The sequence below is a fragment of the Cnephaeus nilssonii genome, assembly GCF_951640355.1.
Source record: "Cnephaeus nilssonii genome assembly, chromosome: 3".
In the NCBI taxonomy this organism is placed as follows: domain Eukaryota; kingdom Metazoa; phylum Chordata; class Mammalia; order Chiroptera; family Vespertilionidae; genus Cnephaeus; species Cnephaeus nilssonii.
The window spans coordinates 31,354,820-31,377,175 of NC_137074.1; the positions used below are offsets into that span (position 1 = coordinate 31,354,820).

At 41.8% G+C, this 22,356-nt stretch overlaps 1 protein-coding gene across 2 annotated transcripts in view; it reads right to left on the reverse strand.

The window, feature by feature from the left end:
- Positions 1-22,356, reverse strand: part of TNIK (TRAF2 and NCK interacting kinase) — a 344,761-nt gene that overhangs the window by 60,222 nt on the left and 262,183 nt on the right. The window contains exons 13-15 of one of the 2 annotated variants that reach the window (XM_079766831.1): positions 11,983-12,093; positions 11,056-11,142; positions 9,838-10,026 (exon numbers count right to left, since the gene is read on the reverse strand). In XM_079766831.1, coding sequence (XP_079622957.1) covers positions 9,838-10,026; positions 11,056-11,142; positions 11,983-12,093 — 387 coding nt within the window. The remainder of the gene's footprint in view (positions 1-9,837; positions 10,027-11,055; positions 11,143-11,982; positions 12,094-22,356) is intronic. The other variant, XM_079766830.1, reaches the window with a different exon arrangement.

Consider the following 22,356-nt stretch of genomic DNA (forward strand, 5'->3'; position numbering starts at 1 on the left):
CCTTTTCTCTCTTTAAGGTCCTTTTCAGTTGTCTTTCCTTGCTCCCTGAAACACATTACTCCCCCTCATTTTTTTCCCATTTCCAGCTTGGACTCTGCTGTTTCACTCTCCCTGCCTCCTCCCCATTTCTCCACACACGGCCTTCATTCTTGCTTCTCCTCCTCTTTTCTCTCCCTTCCCACCCTCTCTCGTCTCTGGCTGTGTCCTTGTTATTTTCATTCTTGCAGGGTCTCTCTCAGTCCAAAGCAGGTAACTGATCATGTGTTTCACAGGGAAGGCTCACAGTACCAGGAATGCCCTTCTTACGGGCAAAAGTTAGCCTTCGTACTTATTTGCAGCAGACTGTCTCAGAGGATGACGTTAAAGGAAAATTTAGATAAACAAGAGGTACATTGCAAGACATGATTTAAGATCTTCAAACTTTAAGAGGTCTACGACTTTCCTTTCAGATCCATCTTATCTTCTTTCTCTTTCCCTCCCTCCCTCCCTCCCTCCCTCCCTCCCTCCCTCCCTCCCTCCCTCCCCCTTTCTCCCCCTCCCTCCTTCCCTCCCTTCCTTCCTTCCTTCCTTCCTTCCTTCCTTCCTTCCTTCCTTCCTTCCTTCCTTCCTTCCTTCTTCTTTGCAAGAAGGAGAAATTTAATTTAATTTAACCAAATTTAAAACATGCAATATGTATGGGAACCCTGCATACAAGAGAGAGAGAGAGAGATCACACATGCACAAGAGGTTCCGAGTTAGAAAGGGGGTTGAGGTGTATAAGACATCCTGAGCTAGGGTAGAGATAATGTACCTTGAGGGTTTCAAAGGGCCATTGCAGGATGATAAGAACAGACATTTAGTAAATAGAAGTTTTTTTCTGCCCTATAGATAGGTCAAAAAAGGTCATCTCTGATAATCTCTTATTGTGGGCAAGGCCCTTGAGTTAAGTTCTTCTAGGTAGTGGAGGGAAGGACAGAAGTTTCACTTGAGCCTGAAGCTAAAATTGCCTTTAGCTCAAAGTAATCTGTATATCACAGAGGCACATCTTGGGATGGCTTGTTCTGAACCCCCACAGTCTCCTGCTCTGAAAGTTCCACGGAAGTTTCATATTCCAGACGTTTCTCCTTTATTTCTTAAGGATCAATTTGATAGTTATACTTCTCAAACACGTCAGGTATCTTTCTTCTGCTGACTCACTGAGTATCACAAAGGCCTATCATGAAGCCCACATGCAGGTCTTCAAGATGCGTTTGTATGTAGCAGCTAAGAGTCCTTATTCATTTCGCTGCCTGGTTTAAAATAAATTTTTAAAAAAGTTATTCTTTCTCATCCTCCATTGAATCTTCCTAGAGGCAGACTTAGTCTCATATATAGAACTAGAGGCCCGATGCATGAAATTCATGCAAGGGGCTCGGCCCTCGCAGCCATGGAGGCTTGCCTCAGCCCTTGCAGCCCTGGCTTTGTTGGGAAGGTCATCCGGAAGGACATCCGAAAGGTCATTTGGCTGTCCGGTATAATTAGCATATTATGCTTTTATTATTATAGATAACTCTTCTTTTAAACTTTCATATTAACTGCAAACATTTTAACATAAGACATGCTACAGAATAGAAAACCACCCTTCTGCCTCTCCTTAGGGGTAATTTGAATATCTCTTCCCCCACCATGGCTATGCAGGGTACATACAATTGGCATCAGTTGACTTTGGTTTTGAAATTCCATGTTTCAGAAACTTACCACATACCAAATAGAATTAGCTGGAAAGAGCCAGGCATATAAACCAGAACAGATATACTTTGTGTATGTGTGTGTGCAAAGTATAACAGCAATCATTATTTGGCTATTGCACAGAGTGCAGCAAAGAACATAGCCAGCTTTGAGATAAGACCACCAAAGAGAGAAAGTCTGCAAAGTCATCAATAGGTAAACTGAGACCAAGGGATGGAATGCATTGCTTTTCTGAATCCTGGACTCTTTGAAAAGAAGGTGACTATTTCCAGACCATTAGAACCAGTCAAATATTATATCTAGGGAAGATTGTTATTAGATGAATCTCATGTCTAAGGAACCCTTACTATCCAAACTCCCACCATCCAAACCATTGCTGTCTGAAGTCAGGAATCCAAGAGATTCAGACACCCTTTCAAATAAATACCTGGCTATCCACATTATAGGCGCGTGTCACCTGAAATTCAGGAACCAAATATAATCAGGGAGTGAAGAATATTTATCATTATTATTTTTTAACTAAAATATCCTCAGTTTTAAGCACACATTTAGAGACAACACATTAAATACAACAGTTAAAGAGTCTGCCCCCAAAGATTCCATCTTGAGCAAAGAAACCATTTTTGAGGCAAAGAATTCTTTTGGTAACTGCCAGCAACAAGGCTTAATAAAAAAAAGCATCTTTGCCTCTAACAAGACCACAGGCCACACAGGCCGTAAGGCTGTCATTAGAAATGAACAGAGCAGAGTGGGTTGCTGGTTTTCATAGGTAGCTAATGGGTGTGATTAGTCACGTGTAGATATTACTAATGTGCTTCCAGTAATATTTCCTATGCCTTGTATCAATTAGTTTACATAAAAAGAAATTCAATAAAGTAAATAAAAGGATTAAGGTTCTATGAACAAACAAACAAACAAAAAATATTGAAGAGAATGCTGAGTATCAAAACTCTTATACGTTGCTTGTGGGAATATAAAAGGGTGCAGCTGCTGTTGAAAACAGTTTGGTGGCTCCTCAAAAAATTAAAACAGAATGACTCTATGACTGAGCGTTGCCACTGCTAGGTATATGCCCCAAATACTTGAAAATGGGAACTCAGATACTTGTACACCAATATTCACAATCACCAAAAGGTGGAAACAACCCAAGTGTTCATGGGTTGGTGAATGGATAAACAAAATGTAATATTATCGCCATAAAAAAGAAAGAAGTGCTGATACCGGCTACAACCTAGATGAGTCTCGAAAACATTATGCTAACTGAAAGAAGTCAGACACAAAAGGTAAAGAATTCCATTTAAATGAAATATCAAGACCAAGTAAATCCAGAGAGCCAGAACACAGATTAATGGATGCCAGAAGCTGTCGGGAGTGGAAAGGGGAGTGACTGCTTAATCATATAGGGTTTCCTTTTTGGGAGATGGAAATGTTTTGGAACTAGATAGAAAAAAAATTAGTTTACATACTAAAACCTACCATTAGTGTGTCTTAGTCTGTGCCATCCTGAAATATATGGCATAAATAATCACTTAATACACTTTGCAAATGATGCCAGAATGGATCCAGTGTGATAAAATTTCCCTGGGTTGTAGTTTGTCCAAAGAAATTTGAGAATCTGTGAGAGGGGTGTAACAGGAGGCATCTGGCTACTCACTTTGAAGAAAACCTTGTCCTAAGACATTTAAGAAAATGATGCTGCCCATTGCACCAAAGAGACGACATAAATATTAAAAGAAAGGTTAAATCAAACATCCTAATACCAGCTTCAGATGGACAGAGGAGAAGCTGAGCAGTGTGTCCAGGAGCAGACCCTTCTGATTATTTTGATACTAGGCCAGTCAACACCTGTCTCCTGATTCATTATATCTCATGTCTACTACCTGAATGAGAGAGAAATATGTGAAACAAAAGAAGAAAGTGTCTTCCCCCCAAATAAGGACATATGTGATTGGAAATTGGGGTACAATAAAGATATGTTTCAATTTGCCTTACACAATAATAAAAAAAAATCTATTAGCTGAAACTCTGCTCCAATCTCATGTTGCCAAGAAGACATAAGTACCAAAAGTACCACCAAAAAAAAAAAAAAAAAAGTCTTTTAGTAGCATCAGCCAGTGTCAAGGTGCCAGACCATACCAAAAAAAGAAATCTATTTCAAAAAATTTTATAGTTGAAGGGCTTATCTATGAATATGGAAAACAAGATTAGGAGAAACTTATCCATTATACTATAAAAGCATTTTTTTTCTTATTAAAAGAATCATTTTAACATAAAAACTAATAACTCTGGAGAGACTTGAATCACCTCTGCAGAAATGCTATACTACTTATAGCATTATAGGGAAAAAGAAAGAATAACTGTGGTCTCAGAAATAAAATTTTGTTCCAGGCAGGGCCATGTTGTCCATTGGGTACTATAGGAGTGATGTCTAAGGCCTCTGAGATGTATAAAAGCTCACAAATACAGAAGACCTGCAAATAAATTCATTGATTACATGATTTCCAAACTTTTTTCAAAAGAAATAAAAATATACTAAGAAACACATTATATCAATGTCAATTGTTAAATTGCTCTGTAATACTTGAAAACAATTTATAGGTTACAATCTCTCACTTAGCAATAATGAATATTTGCTGAGAGAATTTCAAAACAAAATTATAGAAGTAATTTTAAAAATGTTGACAGCAAATATATATTTATTATGTCATATGGGTGCATTTTAATAATATTTTATATGATGTAGGGCTGTGGGATCTATGAAGGTTTTAGAAGACCTTACTTAAGAGCTGATATGTGGTGAACTGAACACAATCTTATGGAAATTCCTATTTATTCCAACTGAACAAAACAGTTTGAATTTTTCATCTTTACAGGCAATGCTGGAGAAAGAGACAAGTCAAGAAATAATTTTTAAGTGCTCACTAGATACTTTGACCCTGCGCTTGCTGGTCACATAAAGAATTGAGCCATCTTGTCCTGTGGCAAAACCACATGGGCAGAGGGTTACTGAGTAGACTGGGGATATCTCTTGTGAGGTACGTTTGAGGACAGCGAAGAGTCATTCATATGAAATGCTAAAATTGCAGTCAGTCTTGTCTAAAGATAAGGGCCTGACCTACTTTTCTAAGAGGTCTTAACCAATCATGCCAGAGAAAAATATTGATCCACATATGAATAAGCACATAACTTTAAAAAAGTGAGGCAAATCTTAAGCAGAGACAGGAAATGCATCTATCACTGAGGAAGGTGGGGACTAGATATGAGAGAGATGTGTAAACTGCTCTTGTGAAACCTCAACCAGATACAACAAAGGCAAACACATATTCCTTGTGGATGACAATGGCCTTGGAAACAAAATATAAATATATTCAATATTATATTTAGTTTGCATCTGTACAGTGCCTGTACTTTCAATGGCACATTCACATGATTGCCCAGAGGCAGGCAGTCTAGATGGGGCGCTGGGACTCAAGAAGGCTACAAGACCTGTCCCCGTTCACTCAACAAGGAAGTAGAAGAACTTGAACTCAAACTCCTTACTGCTTCCTTCTAGGTCTCTCTCAAGTGAAATCGTAAGAAAGATAAGCAGAGACTGAGGAAAGGTGGGAGCAGAGTTGTAAACTCTTGAAATGGCAATTTAGGAACCTCATATATAAAATAACTCATATAAAGAAAACAACACATCAATGTGGAACAGAGAAAACCAAATGGAGAATGGAGTTCTTATGAACAGGATTTCAAAGTCTAATGAGCTGATGGGACATAAAGAGATATTCTGGTTCCAGACCAGTGTTGCTCAGTGGTTGAGTGTCGACCCAGGAGATCACGGTTCGAATTTTGGTCAGGGCACATGCCCAGGTTGCGGGCTCAATCCCTGGTGGGGGGGCATGCAGGAGGCAGTCAATCGATGTTTCTCTCTCATTTATGCTTCTATCTCTCTATCCATCTCCCTTCCTCTCTCTAAAAATCAATAAAAACATATTTCTTTTTAAAAAAGAGACATTCTGGCCAATTATTTGCCAAGTAAAACCATGGACAGATGACTGGCATACATCACAGAGAGAGAACATGAAAGAGTGTTAAAAAAAATTAAAATACAATCTCATGTTGGTAGAGCATTCTGTCACTGCTGTGTGTTGGTACAAAAAAAAAAAGAGAGAGAGAGAGAGAGAGAGAGAGAGAGAGAGAGAGAGAGAGAGAAAGAGAAAAAGCGTGGGGTGGGGTAGAAAGGCACACACAGTTACTGCCAGGTCCAGACAATCATATACAATTTTAAGGAAAGGAATCTGTTTCATTATAAGAAAAAGGAAACTTCATCATTCAAAAAGTGACAGTGAGAAAAAGAAAGACTTTCAAATTTTGCTGATGTTTAACAGGATATCTCATTGATGTTTTCACAGAACAACTCTGATTTCCATCCCAATCCAGAAATAGCAAAGAACTTTAAAGGGGTGAAAATAATCCCCCTCCTTTTAATAGAGATATTAATATTTCTTTCTGGCTGAGATCTGAGAATCTAAGTGAATGTGACATTCAGGACAGATTGATATTCAGCAAAAGGAGAGAGGAAAGAGCTCAACAAGATTTGCAAATGATCAAGTATTTTCATTTGTTCTTACTGCATCCATCAAACTGATGAGAAAGGTAATGAGAAATGTGATGATGACTATGTTTCACAAGATGAACAACAAAAACACAGATGAAGAAGCATTATCACAACATTACATTTCAAGGACAAAATGTGGATTTGGAACAAGGAAGAGAAGTAAGTGGGTGGAAAAGTAATCAAAGAAGGAAAAACCATCTCGATAGGAATGTAGTTGAGCTAGAAAACTAACACTGGAACAGATCATAGAGGAGGCTGCCATGGGTAGAAGACGACTGGGTGGCATCTTCAATGGCCCATGGGGCAAAAAGCCCAGATCCAGTATCATAGGAGACCATGGCATGGGTACAGCTACCCACTCCTTCCTGGTGAGGATATTTTAAAATGTATATCCTGGCAGAGGATGTATTTGAAAAAGAAAATGGTACCTTTTATTCTACCTTCAAAAGAGAGTTTAGCCGAAACCGGTTTGGCTCAGTGGATAGAGCGTCGGCCTGCGGACTCAAGGGTCCCGGGTTCGATTCCGGTCAAGGGCATGTACCTTGGTTGCGGGCACACCCCCAGTGGGGGGTGTGCAAGAGGCAGCTGATCGATGTTTCTCTCTCATCGATGTTTCTAGCTCTCTATCCCTCTTTCTTCCTCTCTGTAAAAAATCAATAAAATATATATTTAAAAAAAAAAAAGAGAGTTTAACCCAGGTTCTTTTTATCAGTTGATAATGTATATAGCGCTGAGCTTGAGATTCTGTCCATATCTAAAGTATTGAAATGTATGTTACTGTTTAGCTACTTTGAGCCCCACCTATCTTCCTACTATAAGAAAAGAGATCTGTAAATGATGCTCTAAAAGAAAAGTTCGTACATTGCTCATGAGAAACATTAAAGGTTAAGATGGTAAGGATCCTCACTCATTTTTATTCCTATTTTAAGAAATAAGTGCTAAAATAATGATGAATCAAACCGACACAGACAATCATTTGTTATTATTTTTACACCAGTTGCTCCAATCTCAAATTTAGCACTTGTCACTCATTTTATCATCTAAATGCTTCATCTTTCTTCTAAAATATGAACACCCACTTTAAAACTTGGGAGCTGTTTCATGAATAGATTGATGGTTAGTTGAAAGCTGGATTATGTTAATCACACACAGGAGGATAGGACTAAATATGCAATCCCCAAAGAATGCTCTCACATGGCTAGAAGTGCATGAAGCCCAAAGGAAGAGCATCAGCTGCTAGGGCAGCCAGGGACCTTGGAAGATGTCACCCCCAGAGGTGGCCCAGACTTTTGATGGCCAGGGAACCGCACATCTGGAGTGCTTGATGACACGGCCATGTTGTTTGCATACCCAACTGCTATGTTCCTTGCTGCCAGGAGCCTGGCCAGCAAGCACAGGGGAATCAGGAGTCCTAGAAAACTGCCTTGGTGACATCTGCAAAGATTTGTCTCCAGGAATGCCTTGGCTTCTGAAAGCTCAGGAACTGTGAACTACTTCTGAATAGAGAGGATAGGCCAGGACATTTAAAGATGAGGACGAATAGTAACTAGAAAACAATGAAGTCAAAATGGTTAAGTTCAAATCAGAACATGCTGGGTGGAGGCAGAAGGAAGGAAGTGGAAACTGTTTCAGGCTTTCCCCCCTTTTTTGGCACAGGGGAAAGAAGGAATTCTGGGGTGCTAAGCAAGGTATCACGGTCTTCTCCAATGGGATCTGCAGGTGTCCCTGTCTTAATCTTGTGCTTGTGGCTGGGAACACTGAAGGCCAGGTGCATGCATCCAGGAGAAGTCCTTTAGTGATGCAGCACTTCTTAGAGGAGGTAAGGTACCTGTAAGAATGTATAAATTCATGGCCCTCTTGTACGGAGGTCCACATGCGTCTCTAAGGCCCTCCTTAATTGCAGCAATGGACAACTGGGGACTTATCACTTTGGAGATGTTGGGAGAGGACGCACAAATGACCTTAGATCCTAACTCTGTTGTTAGGCTACATCCTTGTGAGCAAGATCACTTTGGAGATCTCACGATGGTCCTTGAAGCTTCCTGGGGCTTCAGATGTTCTTCAAGACCAAGTGTAATAGGACAAGCTGGTCCATTTTTCTTCCATGAGTGATGCTCAAACAGGTGTCTTGATCTGGAATCATTAATTTCTGCAGGTGCTACTGGCATTAGTTTAGTAGAGGCTAGTTTTTTAGTCTTCAGAAGACCTGCCATAATCAGGAGCTGTAAGTCTGGCTTAGCTGAAGGTTTCAACTTGGCATGCCAGAAAATGGTTTAAAAGTGGAAGGAAGTGGCACATCTCTGCCAGCAAGAATGCACATCACCTGTTGTTTAATAGCATAATGATTCTGCTTAGCTGGAAGAAGAGGTAGGTTATTAAGGAGTTGGCACTATCTGTGGGAGTAGGATCACAGAGTTAAATTATTGATCTAAGAGAAAGAGGCAGCTGTTACAGACATAGGCAAATGCAAATCATATTTACAGACTCAAAGGGAAAATGATTGAACACGTTCTTTATAGCAAATCAAATTATTTTCTCAACAAATATAGTTGTTTAAGTTTGAAAAGAAAAAAGTTATTTTTGTAAAAACAGTGCATAATCATTACAAAAAATTTAAAGAAAAAAAATCCTGTAGTTTCTTCCTCCCATAAACAACTGTCATTAACATTAGGACAATACCATTTCAAGCATTTTCTATACATATGTAAGAGAATAGAACAATAAAAAGAAAATTAAAAAAAAATAGGATCTTAAGTAAGAAATGTGGTTCTGGTAATATTGTAGTCTAGATAACTTGAAATAAGCTCTAACTATAAACACCTGAAGATACTAGAAAAAACACAAAATAATGCCAACATCCTTTTAAATGATGAGCAACACTCAGAAGAAAATAAAGGAAATCACTAGGTGCCACAAATAAGGACAGAACTGAAAACCAGGGTATTACGCAAACAAGGTGATACTGTGACTCCCTAGAAGAGTTGTTGATCTTGGCTGGCTGGAGTTATTATTTTGTTTGCTTTATCTATTTGGTTGTCACCTTATTTTTCTACCATCCCAACTGTTATTAATGAGATTTTTAAAAATAGCTCATCACAAAGCCAAGTTCCTAAATTTTTTTTTCATAGTTGAGCAAAGAAAGGACCACTACTTTGGAAGTATTTGCAAAACAGATGATTTTACCTAGAATTCATTGCATCCTGGGTCATATAATTCTATGGAAAACTCACTAAAATTCCTCATTCTTCAAACTCAGTTGGACTCCTCTAAGGAAAATGATTTTTCTACTTCCTGTTTTTGCTTACGAAAATTCACTGTATTCGAAAAGATACAAAAAAATTAAGGCGACTTGCCATTTCTCTACAGAAATAATGTTCTGGACCTTCCAGAAGCTGTGTGCACACATTACAATGAATCGTTTTCTAGATTCATAGCACTAGTCTGACTCTCCACTTTTGCTGGATGAATTCATTACGGCCAATAGCCTGCCAACAGGGCGCTGTTACACTTGCTTGCTCACTTACCTCCTTGGCCCATGCTGGTTTCTCACTAGGACTCATTCCCTCTTTGTAATGGTACAGCGGCTTCTTCTCCACAGGCCTCTGCTCCTGCCGTTGATGCTGAAGGGAAACCAAGTAGTCTCTCTCTTGCTTTAGCTGTCTCTGCAGTCTTTCTGCTTGTCTCTGTTCTTCCAATTGTTTGCGCTTATATTCCTGTCCAGGCCAGGAAAGAGCAGCAAAGAAAGGCCAAATCACCATACAGAAACCATTGGCCAGTACCAGCTAAGCATGCAATGGAGTCAAAAGTGATGCTAAGTAACAAAGGACCTCAATAATAACAGAACCACAGGGAGGATATCAGGATGTGCCACAGAGAAAAGCTACAGCTTTGGCTTAACATCTACACAGAATGTGGCATTTAATGAAAACATGATTGCTTTAATGGCAATCCCTACAGAACACTAGCCATTGCAAAGCAACTTATCCTTGATGAGTTACCACCAAGAAAGTGGCAATAATGAGGACATGTGGATGGTCAGTACACAATCCCTGTAAAGAACCATCCACTTCCTAATTTAGTAATTAAGCCAGTCAAGCACGTACAACCAAGTACAAAACTGAAAGAGTGGCTAAAGACATTGCCTAAACCATCATTTGTTTAGCAGAACTTGGATCAACAAAAGCCATCAGCAAACATATGTACAGGCTAAAAAATATAGTGCCACCAAATAAAAATTCAGCTAAAAAAAAAAAAAAGACATCAAGAAACTCATTTGGGGAGCACTGCAATAATAATAAAAAGTACTTCAAGTGGAAGCTGCAAAATGTTCCCATCATGAGGGTAAAACTAATAGTCTGCAAATGAAATATGACTGCCGGGCTGGAAGAGGTGCATTTTGCGGGATTGTATTCTAACATGTTGCCAATGACCTTAAAAATCACTCTGCAATAAACACAGTCTCAAAAATAGTCTAAACTTATACTAAGGCTGTATTCATGCTAAAGTTTCACAGATAGATGGAATTACTAAAGAATACATAACAAATGTATTAAATGTTCTGAGACTCGGAAAACTGGGTCAGGAAATGTATGAAGTTTCTATGAGATTTTCGAGGTCCACAGGCTCGAAGGCTCTCCTCTTCAGGATTGGCACATTAGGAGGACACACACACACACATACACACGTGCACACACATACGATGAACACAGAGCAGGTCAGCTGGCTCTCGGCTTTCCCATTACCAGAAGTAGAGCTTGTTCATGCAGTAGCTGCTGCTGCAAGATCTCTAACTGTCTCTGCTCCTCCTCTAACTGTCGCCTGATGTACTCCTGGAGAGGTAGGCAGCAGAGAATTCAGAGGAACACCAAGAGAGAGAGAGAGGGAGAGAGAGAGAAAAAAAAAAAGGAACAGGTAATTTCAAAGGTTGACAAGAGCTGCCAAGTAAAGTGGGAAAGGAAGGAGGGGGAAAAAATACCCGGCCACCTCCTCACCAAACAGGAAAAGTACGCTGCACCCAAGCAGAAGCATTTCAATGCAGTCAAAAGCACAAGCCGGCTACCTGCAACCGCTGACTGACATGGCTGGGACTATTTGGTTTGAATAAACCCAGCTACATTGTAAAGCTTTTCATGACCGTTTCCCTCTTTACGGGCTACCTGGAATGAACAAGGCAAGGAAGTGTGGAGGCTCCTGGGCAGGCAGCAGGGGTACAGTAATTGTTGAAGGCCATTGTGCGCTGTCTTTGTACCGGAACCACCCTGCAGGGTGTTGCTGTGCTCTCAGAATGGGATTCTAACAAAGACACAGGGGCCTGCATCAATGGCTCAAAGTCCTGGAGACCAGAGATTGCCTGCATAGAAAAGCGCTTCTGAAGCAATGAAAGAGTAGCACGTGGCTCGTGGATCACGCTTCAGTGCCACCTTCAAAGCAGAAACCCAGGGCTGGGAGAGTCAGAAGATCAAGGCGTGGCAGGTGGCTCTGGCCTGGGTAGGAAGCAAGGTGGAATGAGTGGACATTGCCAGGGTTGTGCCTTTGACTTCTTGAATAGGTGAGAATAGCTGCTTGAGAAAGAACAAACACCTGCTTACACTGAGCAGTCCTAGGAGAAGGTGACCCACACCCCAGAGGCAGCTGGTGCTGGAGGTCACACCGGGGCCACCCCAGCTGACCTGCTCGTGCTCCGCGCGCCTCCGCTCCTCCTCCCGGCGCATCTGCTCCTCGTAGTGCCGGCGCTGCTCCCGCTCCTGCTGCTTCCGCAGCTCCTTCTCGCGCCTTTGTTGCTGTGGGGCAACAAGCAGACAACCATGAAGGAACCGAACACATTGGGGGGTGTCGGAAACCGGCAGGGAAAGCTGCGGAACCGCACGTGTGAGCTCTTAACGAGAGATGTCTGCATGGCCGAAGGCTCTTTCTCTCCTGTGTTATTGGGGGACACGTTGGCAAGAATGAAGGAAGAAGTACCCTTGGCAGCGATAAAGTAGTCTCACGCATGTACAGCACAGCATAGGGAACGTCGTCAGTAATAGTACGATAACCACAGGTACTAACATATTGAGAAAAACACTTTGTAAAGTATATGATTGTCTAACCCAAGCATGCCAAACTCAAAGGCTAACACAGGCCAAATAAACAAGGTTTAAGTTTATGGGGGCTGCAAAAAAAAAACAAAGGCTTCAATTTTCATAGAAAGGTAGGTTTATTTCGAGAGAGACAGCTGAATACAAAGGGCTGACATAAATGAGTCATCGTTAATGTGTATTCATTGTGGGCCGCAAGTTTGACATGCTTGGTCTAACCACTATGCTGTACACCTGACACCAATACAAAATATTGAAAGAAAAAAAAGAAAAAAGAAAAATGAGGTGACAGAGAGCAATTCGGTGTCACACAGAGAGCAATTCAGTGTCACGCAGACACCTGCTATTTACCATGTAAGTGGACTTTCTAGGTTGATGCATTTCTTCTGAGAAGTGCATTCTCCCAATGGATTGATGGGGGTTTTGAATCAGGGGTAGAAACACTAAGGTATAACAAGTTACTCACTATATCTTATCAAATTGTTTATGAGACTATCTAGGTTTTCAAGCACATTCACAACCCTCATGTCATTTGGTCTTTTTAAAGTAATATATATTTTTATTGATTTCAGAGAGAAAGGGAGAGAGAGAGAGAGAAAGAGAGAAACATCAATGATGAGAGAGAACCATTGATCAGCTGCCTCTTGCATGCCCCCAATTGGGGATCAAACCTGCAACCTGGGCATGTGTGGGAATCGAACCATGACCTCCTGCTTCATAGGTTGATGCTCAACCACAGAGCCATGCCAGCTGGGCTCATTCAGTCTTTTGGACACCATGTAGTGCAAATACTTCATACTACAGAAAGCAAATACCAGAGAGGTAAAGCGACACATTTAAGGCTACACATTGATTAATGGCTGAGGGTACAATAGAATGTATTGGCTCCCACCCTTTCTTGGCACACCATGCTGCCCTTCTTTATTTCCTGGAGTACTCACTTTTAAGTATCAATTTCAAGTTCTCACTCAAGTAAGACGCTTTAGCTCAGGAACCACAATCATCTCATCTAATTACTATACTTCTGACAGGGGACAGTGTGGTAAGCACTTCTCATGCTTTATCTTATTTAATATTCACAAAAATCTTCTGAGGCAGACATGATTATTATCCTCCATTCTATATGACAAAACCGAGACACAGAGAGATTAAATAATTGCTTAAGGTCATGCCCACATTCAAGGTCAAACCAAGAAATCAAGTGATGGAGCTTGATTTCAAAGCCTAGAACTGTAACTCCAATCTGAGCTCAAGCATATACAAAAGGTGAAGAGGCAACAGGAGTGATAGAAAGATCACAGATTAATCAAGCTCTTCGTTACACTCTCAGGAAAGAGGAACATCTTAGGAGTAGTCACAGGAGCCAATGTTTCTCAACTAGGGATAGTACTGTTCCCAGCCACGGGAGCATTTGGAATGTGTGGGGAATGTGGGAGGTTTCTAGTTGTCCCAATGACTGAGGGACATGCCTGCCATTTATCATGAGAGGCCAGGGATGCTGAACATCCGCAATACACAGGATAGTCACACATTACACCAGTGGTCGGCAAACTGCTGCTCGCGAGCCACATGCGGCTCTTTGGTCCCTTGAGTGTGGCTCTTCCACAAAATACCATGGCCTGGGCGAGTCTATTTTGAAGACGTGGTGTTAGAAGAAGTTTAAGTTTAAAAAATTTGGCTCTCAAAAGAAATTGCAGTCGTTGTAGTGTTGATATTTGGCTCTGTTGACTAATGAGTTTGCCGACCACTGCATTACACAGTACTTTCCATGCCCCTGCCACTCGTGTCTTTTTTGAGACATGCCACAGGCAGGCCCTTCCCTTTGTGTCAGAGCCCAGTAATGGCATTAGGATCTCTTCTTCCTCCAATACTCGGTTTGGAGCGGACATCTCAGGGGGTCCATTCCCTTGTAATATTCTCAACAACAATTCACTGCCCAGCTGAGGAAACATGAGTTACTCATAACAGAATGGATTGTGACTGTATCCCACTGACAAGCTAGCTCAGCACAGCCAGGGAAACAGGTTTTAGTACAAAAGCTCTGTCACAGCCCCAGTGCCCACAGACCCTCAAAACTCCAAAGAAGCTCAGAGTGAGGAGGCCTTTGTGATGTGGCTCCCGCCGGCGGTCCTCTGGGCTGCTGTCTTCCCATCACCTTGGAGGCTCGGGAGATAAGCTGCATCTTTTGAGGCTCAACGTCTATCATGTCCAGATCAACAATTACTTGTCCACCTTAGATGGAAGGCGATGGGGAGCCACTGGAGAACTATATGCAGTCCAATGCCATGATCAGATTTGCATTTTCAAGGGGCTTCTTAACAGCCAGGGGAGGGTGCAAGACTAGAAGCTAGAATGCAGTGTGAGCCATTCAACGGATCCAGGCAGAAAATGATAGGGCATTGATGAGCAAAGCAAAGGCAGTGGGAGAGTCCATGTTCATAACCCCTGCTGAGGGGGGAGATGCAGCCAAAAGGAAGAGAGATGAAAACCTACCCAGATTTTCAGTTATTTTAACAGGAAAGGAGTGGATGCCAACTTAGAAGTAGAAATTGGAACTGGGCCAAAATAAAATAGGCAGTTGGGTGACTATGAGGTGTGTGAGGGTGAGTGATGTTCTCGCCAAGGAGTGTGGCAGATGGTGGGATAGTGAAGAAAAAGCGGGTTTAGGGAAGGGAATGCGGGGCACAGGGATGAGTCAGGTTCCAGACATGCGATTATTGTCTTACAGAAAAAATAATACAGGGAGATGTGAGTAGAAAACATCATCCCGGGAACTGACTGAATAACTTGGATTACGGACCCAAAACAGAGGTATTTCCAAAACACAACCAAAGCAAATCAATGCCAGCCCAGAGAATAAAAATAATTATGTGTACAGATCTGGCTCTTGGCAGGAAATAGCTCTGATCTGGCTAACATTTTAAGTTTTTGACCATTGGCCTCTTTCATGAGGAAAAAATTAATCAAGCTTTGGGAAGATTGAGCTGATTTTTATGTGAAGGATTTGTACATTTTTAACCTTTTTGCTAGGAATCAATACTCTTTTATAATTACACGCCACTCAGGTCTCTGCACAAGGTGTACACAGTATTGATTGCAATTGAAGAGGGTGTGGGCTTCCCAAGTACTCTGTAGTTTCTGAGAAAGACACTCAAAAGTGGCTAATAATTAATACTGATCTCACTCAGATCAGCTGCTGCTAACTCAGGGAGGCATCTGCCAAGGCTTTGGTTCCTGTGGCGAGTCTGGAAAAATAAATCACTTCCCCAACCTTCTGAGGGCACCTTGCCAATTTCTAGCCGCTGTGTCTCCATGTTAATGCCTTTCCAGGAAAAAAATGTTTACTCTCTCTCCTCCTGGGCGTTGGGCTGTTGGAGGGGACATACCAAAACGTGTAAGAGAAAGACCAAGTCCTGGGCCTCAAGCAGACACCTTATCAAAGCTCTGATGACTTCTAGAAGCGGCTCTAGAGGCTTGATCCTCGTGGACCCCCAGCCCCTCCCATAGGGCCTGGCACCTAGAAGGTGCACAGAGGGTTTTGTTGAACTGAACTGAGTAAAAAGTTTGGGGCAAAAGAAGGCAACACAGGATCCTCCAGTATTTCTGTGGCAGTATGTCCCTTCCTATTAGTACTTACAGGTTACATCACATTGTACCTCATATGATGGTTATCTGAGTATGCCTTACCTGCTCTCAATCTAGGTTAAAAGCTCTTTGTGGACAGGGTCTCTGCTCCACTCCAGTTTTTATCTCCCACTATATCCGATATAGGGCCTCATACCCCTGATACTTGTTGCATTGAATGCTGTTGATTGGGCAGCAGGAAAAGGAGAGAAAGCCATGCAGAGCCACCCTCCTAAGACCTCCAGGCCTTTTATGCGGAGCACAGACAAGACCTAAGAATGTGTGTTTTTTTTAAAACAGAGACCTACCTATGGTTTGCACTGGCATAGTATCTATTGGCTATTTTAGAGAAAGGCAGAAGAAAAATAAAATAAGGGAATAAGCATGTAGCTAGAAGGAGTGGAAAGAGGGAAAATAGTCTTCTGAATTTCGTTCAGATTATGCATAAAGATGTCAGTGGTTCTGCTGTCAAAAGAAAAAATGGCTTAAACCAGTAGTCGGCAAACTCATTAGTCAACAGAGCCAAATATCAACAGTACAACGATTGAAATTTCTTTTGAGAGCCAAATTTTTTAAACTTAAACTTCTTCTAACGCCACTTCTTCAAAATAGACTCGCCCAGGCCGTGGTATTTTGTGGAAGAGTCACACTCAAGGGGCCAAAGAGCCGCATGTGGCTCGTGAGCCGCAGTTTGCCGACCAAGGGCTTAAACCAACTCCTCTAACATTTGGGGCAGATGCCCCAGCTAGAAGGACCTGCCTGCAAGTATATTTTCATCCACCTCTTGTTAGAGGCACCTACAACAGTTATATCACTTAAAATTAGATGTTCAGTGGGTTCTTATAAGTTTCCTAGTTTGTTTGTTTTGTTCTTGGTTGGGGGATGACTGATAATACTCACTCCAGGTTAAAATCATTGTAGCCTTGCTTGATAGAATAGGTCACCAGGGGCTTCTTGTTTTCCTTGTACTCTGTGGAGGTTCCCAAAGAATGATTTTTCTTTAATAACAGTCTGATCCTCTCCATGGGTGTTCCCCCTCCAGCCACCTTCTGGAGGAGGCTGTGTGGCTGCACGTTCAAGTAAATGAATACGTAAATTTATTTTAATGAGAAAGATAATCCTGCACCCTGCTCAGGGGACCCTCAGAAGTTATACATTGATCCCAAGTTGACTATGTAGAATTTCAGGTCTTTAAATTTTTGCAAAAGAATATCCCCTTAATCCTTAAATATTCAATTCATATTAAAGTTATAAGAAATAATCCTCATGGGTGCTCATGACAAAGACTATGGAGTTTGCCTTCCTTTCCTTTTGTTTCGTTAAATGTTCTTTTCAGATGGCATTTAACCAACAGCAATGTGTGAACTGCACAGGGTGCTCTGGCCCTTATGGAAGTCACTTTGATGAATGGGTAGGCCATAAATTGCATTTTACAATGTTATCAGAACAGCCGAATGAAGCTAATCACTGTGCCTGTTGTAGGAATATCACCTCAGACATTATTCACAGCACTACTCGCCATGACTAGGCGAAAATGTGTAGGTTTTCAACAATCTCAGAAAGCTCGCCTGAGTAACAAGTTTACTCTTATCTGATGGACAACATGAATCTCAAACTCTGGAGTTTGCCTCTTCTCTGAGCTGCCAGCATCTCAGAATCAGGCTGGTGGCCCCCGGGCACCTGCACTTGGTCGCCATGCTGTGCCAGGTCCTGGGAATGGATCCTGCCTGGCTTCCTCTTGTTTTTCTCTTCTACTTTACAGTCCATTCGGCTTTATTTTATTTTCAGTTGATATATTAATCTTTGTAAGCGACCTTAGTCCTCTTTTTGGAATGTAGAAAGGTCATAAAGAAGGATCCACACTAATAAACAGATGAAAACCGAGTCTTGGTCTCCCATATCTTTTGAAAACTCAACATCTTCCTTGGGAAGATCAAAATGAAAATAAGCAAGAAATTGTTGACTTGTAATTTGGTTCTTTGTCAATGAAGAAGCCACCTCTGTTTATGTCGCCTGAGCATGTGGTGAAAGTTTTTTCACAGCAGTGGGGACCAATCTGCTCTGATCTGGACAGAAGAGAGCTGGTTAAAGTGAGCTACCCAGACATACACAGAGCTGGTGGGGCCTAAAGGGGAATGTAACTCAACCTCCTTTCTACTCATCAAGACAGTAAAAATTGTAATCTCTGTGTATGGGTGTTCGTTTTTTGTTGTTTTTTTAACCTAAACATGTACTCCATCATAGATTATTCTAATTAGAGCCTTATGATATAAGGCTGTGAAATAAGTGGGGCAAATATCATTTTTAAATTTCCTTCTTTTATAACCTTTCAGGAAGATTTAATGCCTTGTCAGTGGCCACATGATAAGTTAGGAGAAAATCATGGAATGAATACAAACCATGATGTTGGGCACTGTCTGTGAGTGCCAGGTATTTGCTGGGCAGGTTGATTGACATGCTTCAGCCCATTTAATCCCACAGAGCGATGACAGAGTTTGTTATTATTATTCCCATTTTATAGATAAGCAAATTGAGGCTCAGAGAAGTTAAGAAAATTGTTTCATGTCTCACAACTGGAAATGGTGGAGCCTGGAATCAAGCCCAGGTCGGTCTGATTCTATGCTCTTTCCATGCTATGCCCTCCTACCTCCCGGCCCCTAGTGCTCAGGAGAGTGTTCTATCAGCTGGAGATTAGTAGGAAGGACAGTGAGAGTGTGGGGAGGAGCTGAGCTAAAGGCACCTCATCTCACTTGGCACCATCAGCACTTCCTTCAATGTCCTTAAGAAATTCCAGATACTCAGTTGTTTTTATCTACTTACAAACATTCAGGTTGAATTTGAGTCTTGTTCTCATGACATTTGGTAGATTCTGAGAAAACAAGGCTAGATACCATTGTGTAAAGATTTTGGGCCCTGAGTCTATCTTTTAGATACAACACATCCATTACATAGACACACAGGTAACATCACACTTGAGAATTAACGCCCCATAGCTGTAATATAACATGTCATTGGGGACAGGGGAGGTAGGAGAGGCAAAGGACATAGAGAAAAGAACACTGGGTAAGAAATAAGAACACTAGATTCTAATCTTGCTCTGCCACCAAAACAAACACTGCAGACCACACAGTCTCAATAAATATTTGTTTAACACATGAGTGAAGTGTTTTATGACCTTGAATAAATCACCTTAATCTGACCTTCAACAAGGGGGCAGATGAGGTCATCTCACAGGTCTGTTCAGTCTGAAAAAGGATATGCCTCATCGCAAAGCAAAAATCTACTAACAATTCAGAATGAGAAGTGAAACGAAGCAGAAATTCTCTTAGAATTTGCTCTGAGAGAGCTCCTCTTGGTTTTCATCCTGGTGACCTCCTGGAAATGGTGAGAGGGGCCCACGGTGGAGGACCCGAGTCAGCCTCCAGAGGAAGAGCAAGCTGCTGGCACAGGATCCAGTTGGGTTCCTTGGGAAGTACCTCAAACCATCCCCTTGACTCAGGGGCTCTCTGCTCAGACACTCAGAATGAAAGAATGCAGCGTGGTCTTTTAAATCGATCACACAGTGAAGTAGGACTGCTCAGTATAAGCTTCACAGAAGCTCTGGGCATTTCATTTGCACAATTTAACATTTGCTAAGGTTTCCTTTTGGAAAGACCACAGCAGGGCAAGGGCATGATTTCTTGTTACTAAAACTGGGATTCCAAACTTTTTTTTAAAAAAAATAGAAAGGACATTAAGAGTGATGGTGAAGCAGTCTGGCACCTCTGAATTCACTACACAACGGAGTAATCAGGATAACAAAAAAATAATAATAATCATTGATAATATGAACAAACACTTATGTTGTGCCTCTTCTGATGCAAGACAGAATTCGTGGGATGCTTATAGAGGAGGAACAATACTCTAAGCCCTATACTCATTCAATTCTCACCACAACACTTTTAGGCACAGACTATTGTCATTGTCCCAATTTGACAGCTCAGGAAACTGAGGCACACACAGGCCAATAGCTTGCCCAAGTTCACTCCATTGGTAAGTGCAACACCAGGACCTCATTCTGTGTCTGGCTCTTGGCAAGCTTGCTCTCTGGGTTGAAAGAAGCTGGTTGAGACATTTACGTATACCATGTGAAGGATGACGTCTTATGCTTTTTCAGGTGCCCATTTTTTTCTCTTTCTATCGTCACTTTGTTATCTATCTTTTCTTCACAGAAACAGTAATCAGAGAACCATTAGAGAAGCTAGACATGCTACACAGACCTCATTCTTTTATTTTATACTCTTTATACTACTAAAGATAAACCATCCAACCTACTCATTCAGACCTTTCCTGGAAATTAATTGCCTAAACTCTTCCTTTGAACTCCCTGGTCAACTCTTTATTGTTGTTGTTTTTGTTAATCCTCACCCATGGATATTTTTCCATTGATTTTTAGAGAGAGTAGAAGGGAAGGGGAGAGACAGAGAGAGAGAGAAACACTGATGTGAAAGAGACACATCAATCGGTTGCCTCTCACACACACTCCGACCAAGGCCAGGGATCAAGCCTGCAACTAAGGTATGTGCCTTTCACCCGAATCAAACCTGGGAGCCTTCAGGCCTCAGGCCGACACTCTATCTACTAAGCCAAACTGGCCAGGACTCCCTGGCTAACCTTTGAACAGTAGGCAGCCCCATGGCTAAGCAGAGGCTGAGCTGCAAGGAGGCTTTAATGAAGTCTGGTCCTGTCTCTTCTATTGATGCCAGTCAATGTGATTACTCACAAGCTCTTATTATCTCTGAGCCACAACAGTTTCCCCAGGGAGAATGGCTACCTGGGTTTTCCTGGGATTTGCATAGAGGAGCAAGAATGGCCTGATGGACATGCTGAGTACCTATGACCCTGCAGGTTAGCATAAAAGTCAAGTGCTTATGTAACTCCTAAGTTCCCTCTGCCATTATTTGGAAGCTTAAGATGAAACTCTAGATTGAGTCCTTTGAAAACAAGCCCATTATAAACCAGTTTATTAATACAATGTCTACAGAGAGGGCAGTCCTGCACATCTGGGTGTTACTAAAGATGCTAAATTATATCATACTAGCGTTCCCGTTGCAGGAAAAATCCTGCAATAGGGTTTCCTGCTGCACTCTACCCCGCCCCGCCTCCGCTCCTCCCTTGTCCCCCAGCCCGCCTTCTCCGCCAGCCCGCCCGCCAGCCCGCCCCGCTCTCCTTCCTTCTCCCCCGGCCCCGCCTCTGCTCCTCCCTTCTCCTCCCCCTGGCTTGCTTGCTTCTCCACAGCTTTGCTCCCTTCAGCATCTCTTGGCTTCTTTCTACACTGTCTTGATATGCAAATTAGCCGCCATCTTTGTTGGGGTAATTTGCATACTCATCCTGATTGGTTGGTGGGCGTGGCTTGGGCGTAGCGAAGGTGCGGTCAATTTGCATATTTGTCTATTATAAGGTAGGATGTGGAAAGGTTGCAGGAACAGGTGCCATTTGGGGAAGAGCATTATCATTGCCTCCCAACACTTTTGGGCTGATGTGGAAGGCATTTTAGTTTTCCTTGGTGTACTATGTATTAATGGAAGGCAGGTCTGTAATGCACAAATCAATAACAGGCTAAGTTGCTCAAAAATAGAATAGGCTGCATTAAGCCTCTAAAAGTATAAGCAGAGATTATACATTAAACAGGCTAAATGACTCTGTTTGAGGAATATCATCAAGATATTGCTTTGAGAGAAGTGGCTTAGATCACTTTTGAGGTCCCTTATCTTCCCCAACCTCTATGAGTCTATAAAACTACTCACTGAAGAAAATAAAAGTGAAATGAAAACAATTCGATTTAAATGTCATGTGAAATAATACTTTCGGTGAAGCTATTTTGATGTCACAATAGTTTTATGGTCAGGAACAACTAAGAATAATGATTATGAAACACAAGAAATGCAGACGAGATGTGATAACAGAGGTTCCATGAAGAGCCCAGACAATGGAAGGCAGGTCTGTAATGCCCGTTGCCTACAATCCCTGAGAGGCCATACCTGCCGTCCACCTACGGTCAGCAACTGTCTAACGTCTCTTTCCAGTATGAAATGCTGTATTTATATAAACCAGCATATCTTTCCCATTCCTGGAAAGCATGGGAAGGGGTCTGGGCAAAAGGATTTACAATATCAGTAGCATTTTAAGATGCAGCATAGGAATTTCAGCCCAACTTCCTCACGTTGGCAGGAAACCCCTCCCATAAGGATCCAGGTGACTGCACAGACAAAGCCCCACCTCCTGCATCACGGCAGGTAAGTTAGAGTTAGTTGTCCTTCTGGGATCCACACACCCATGCACACCACATGGCTCTGAAGCACG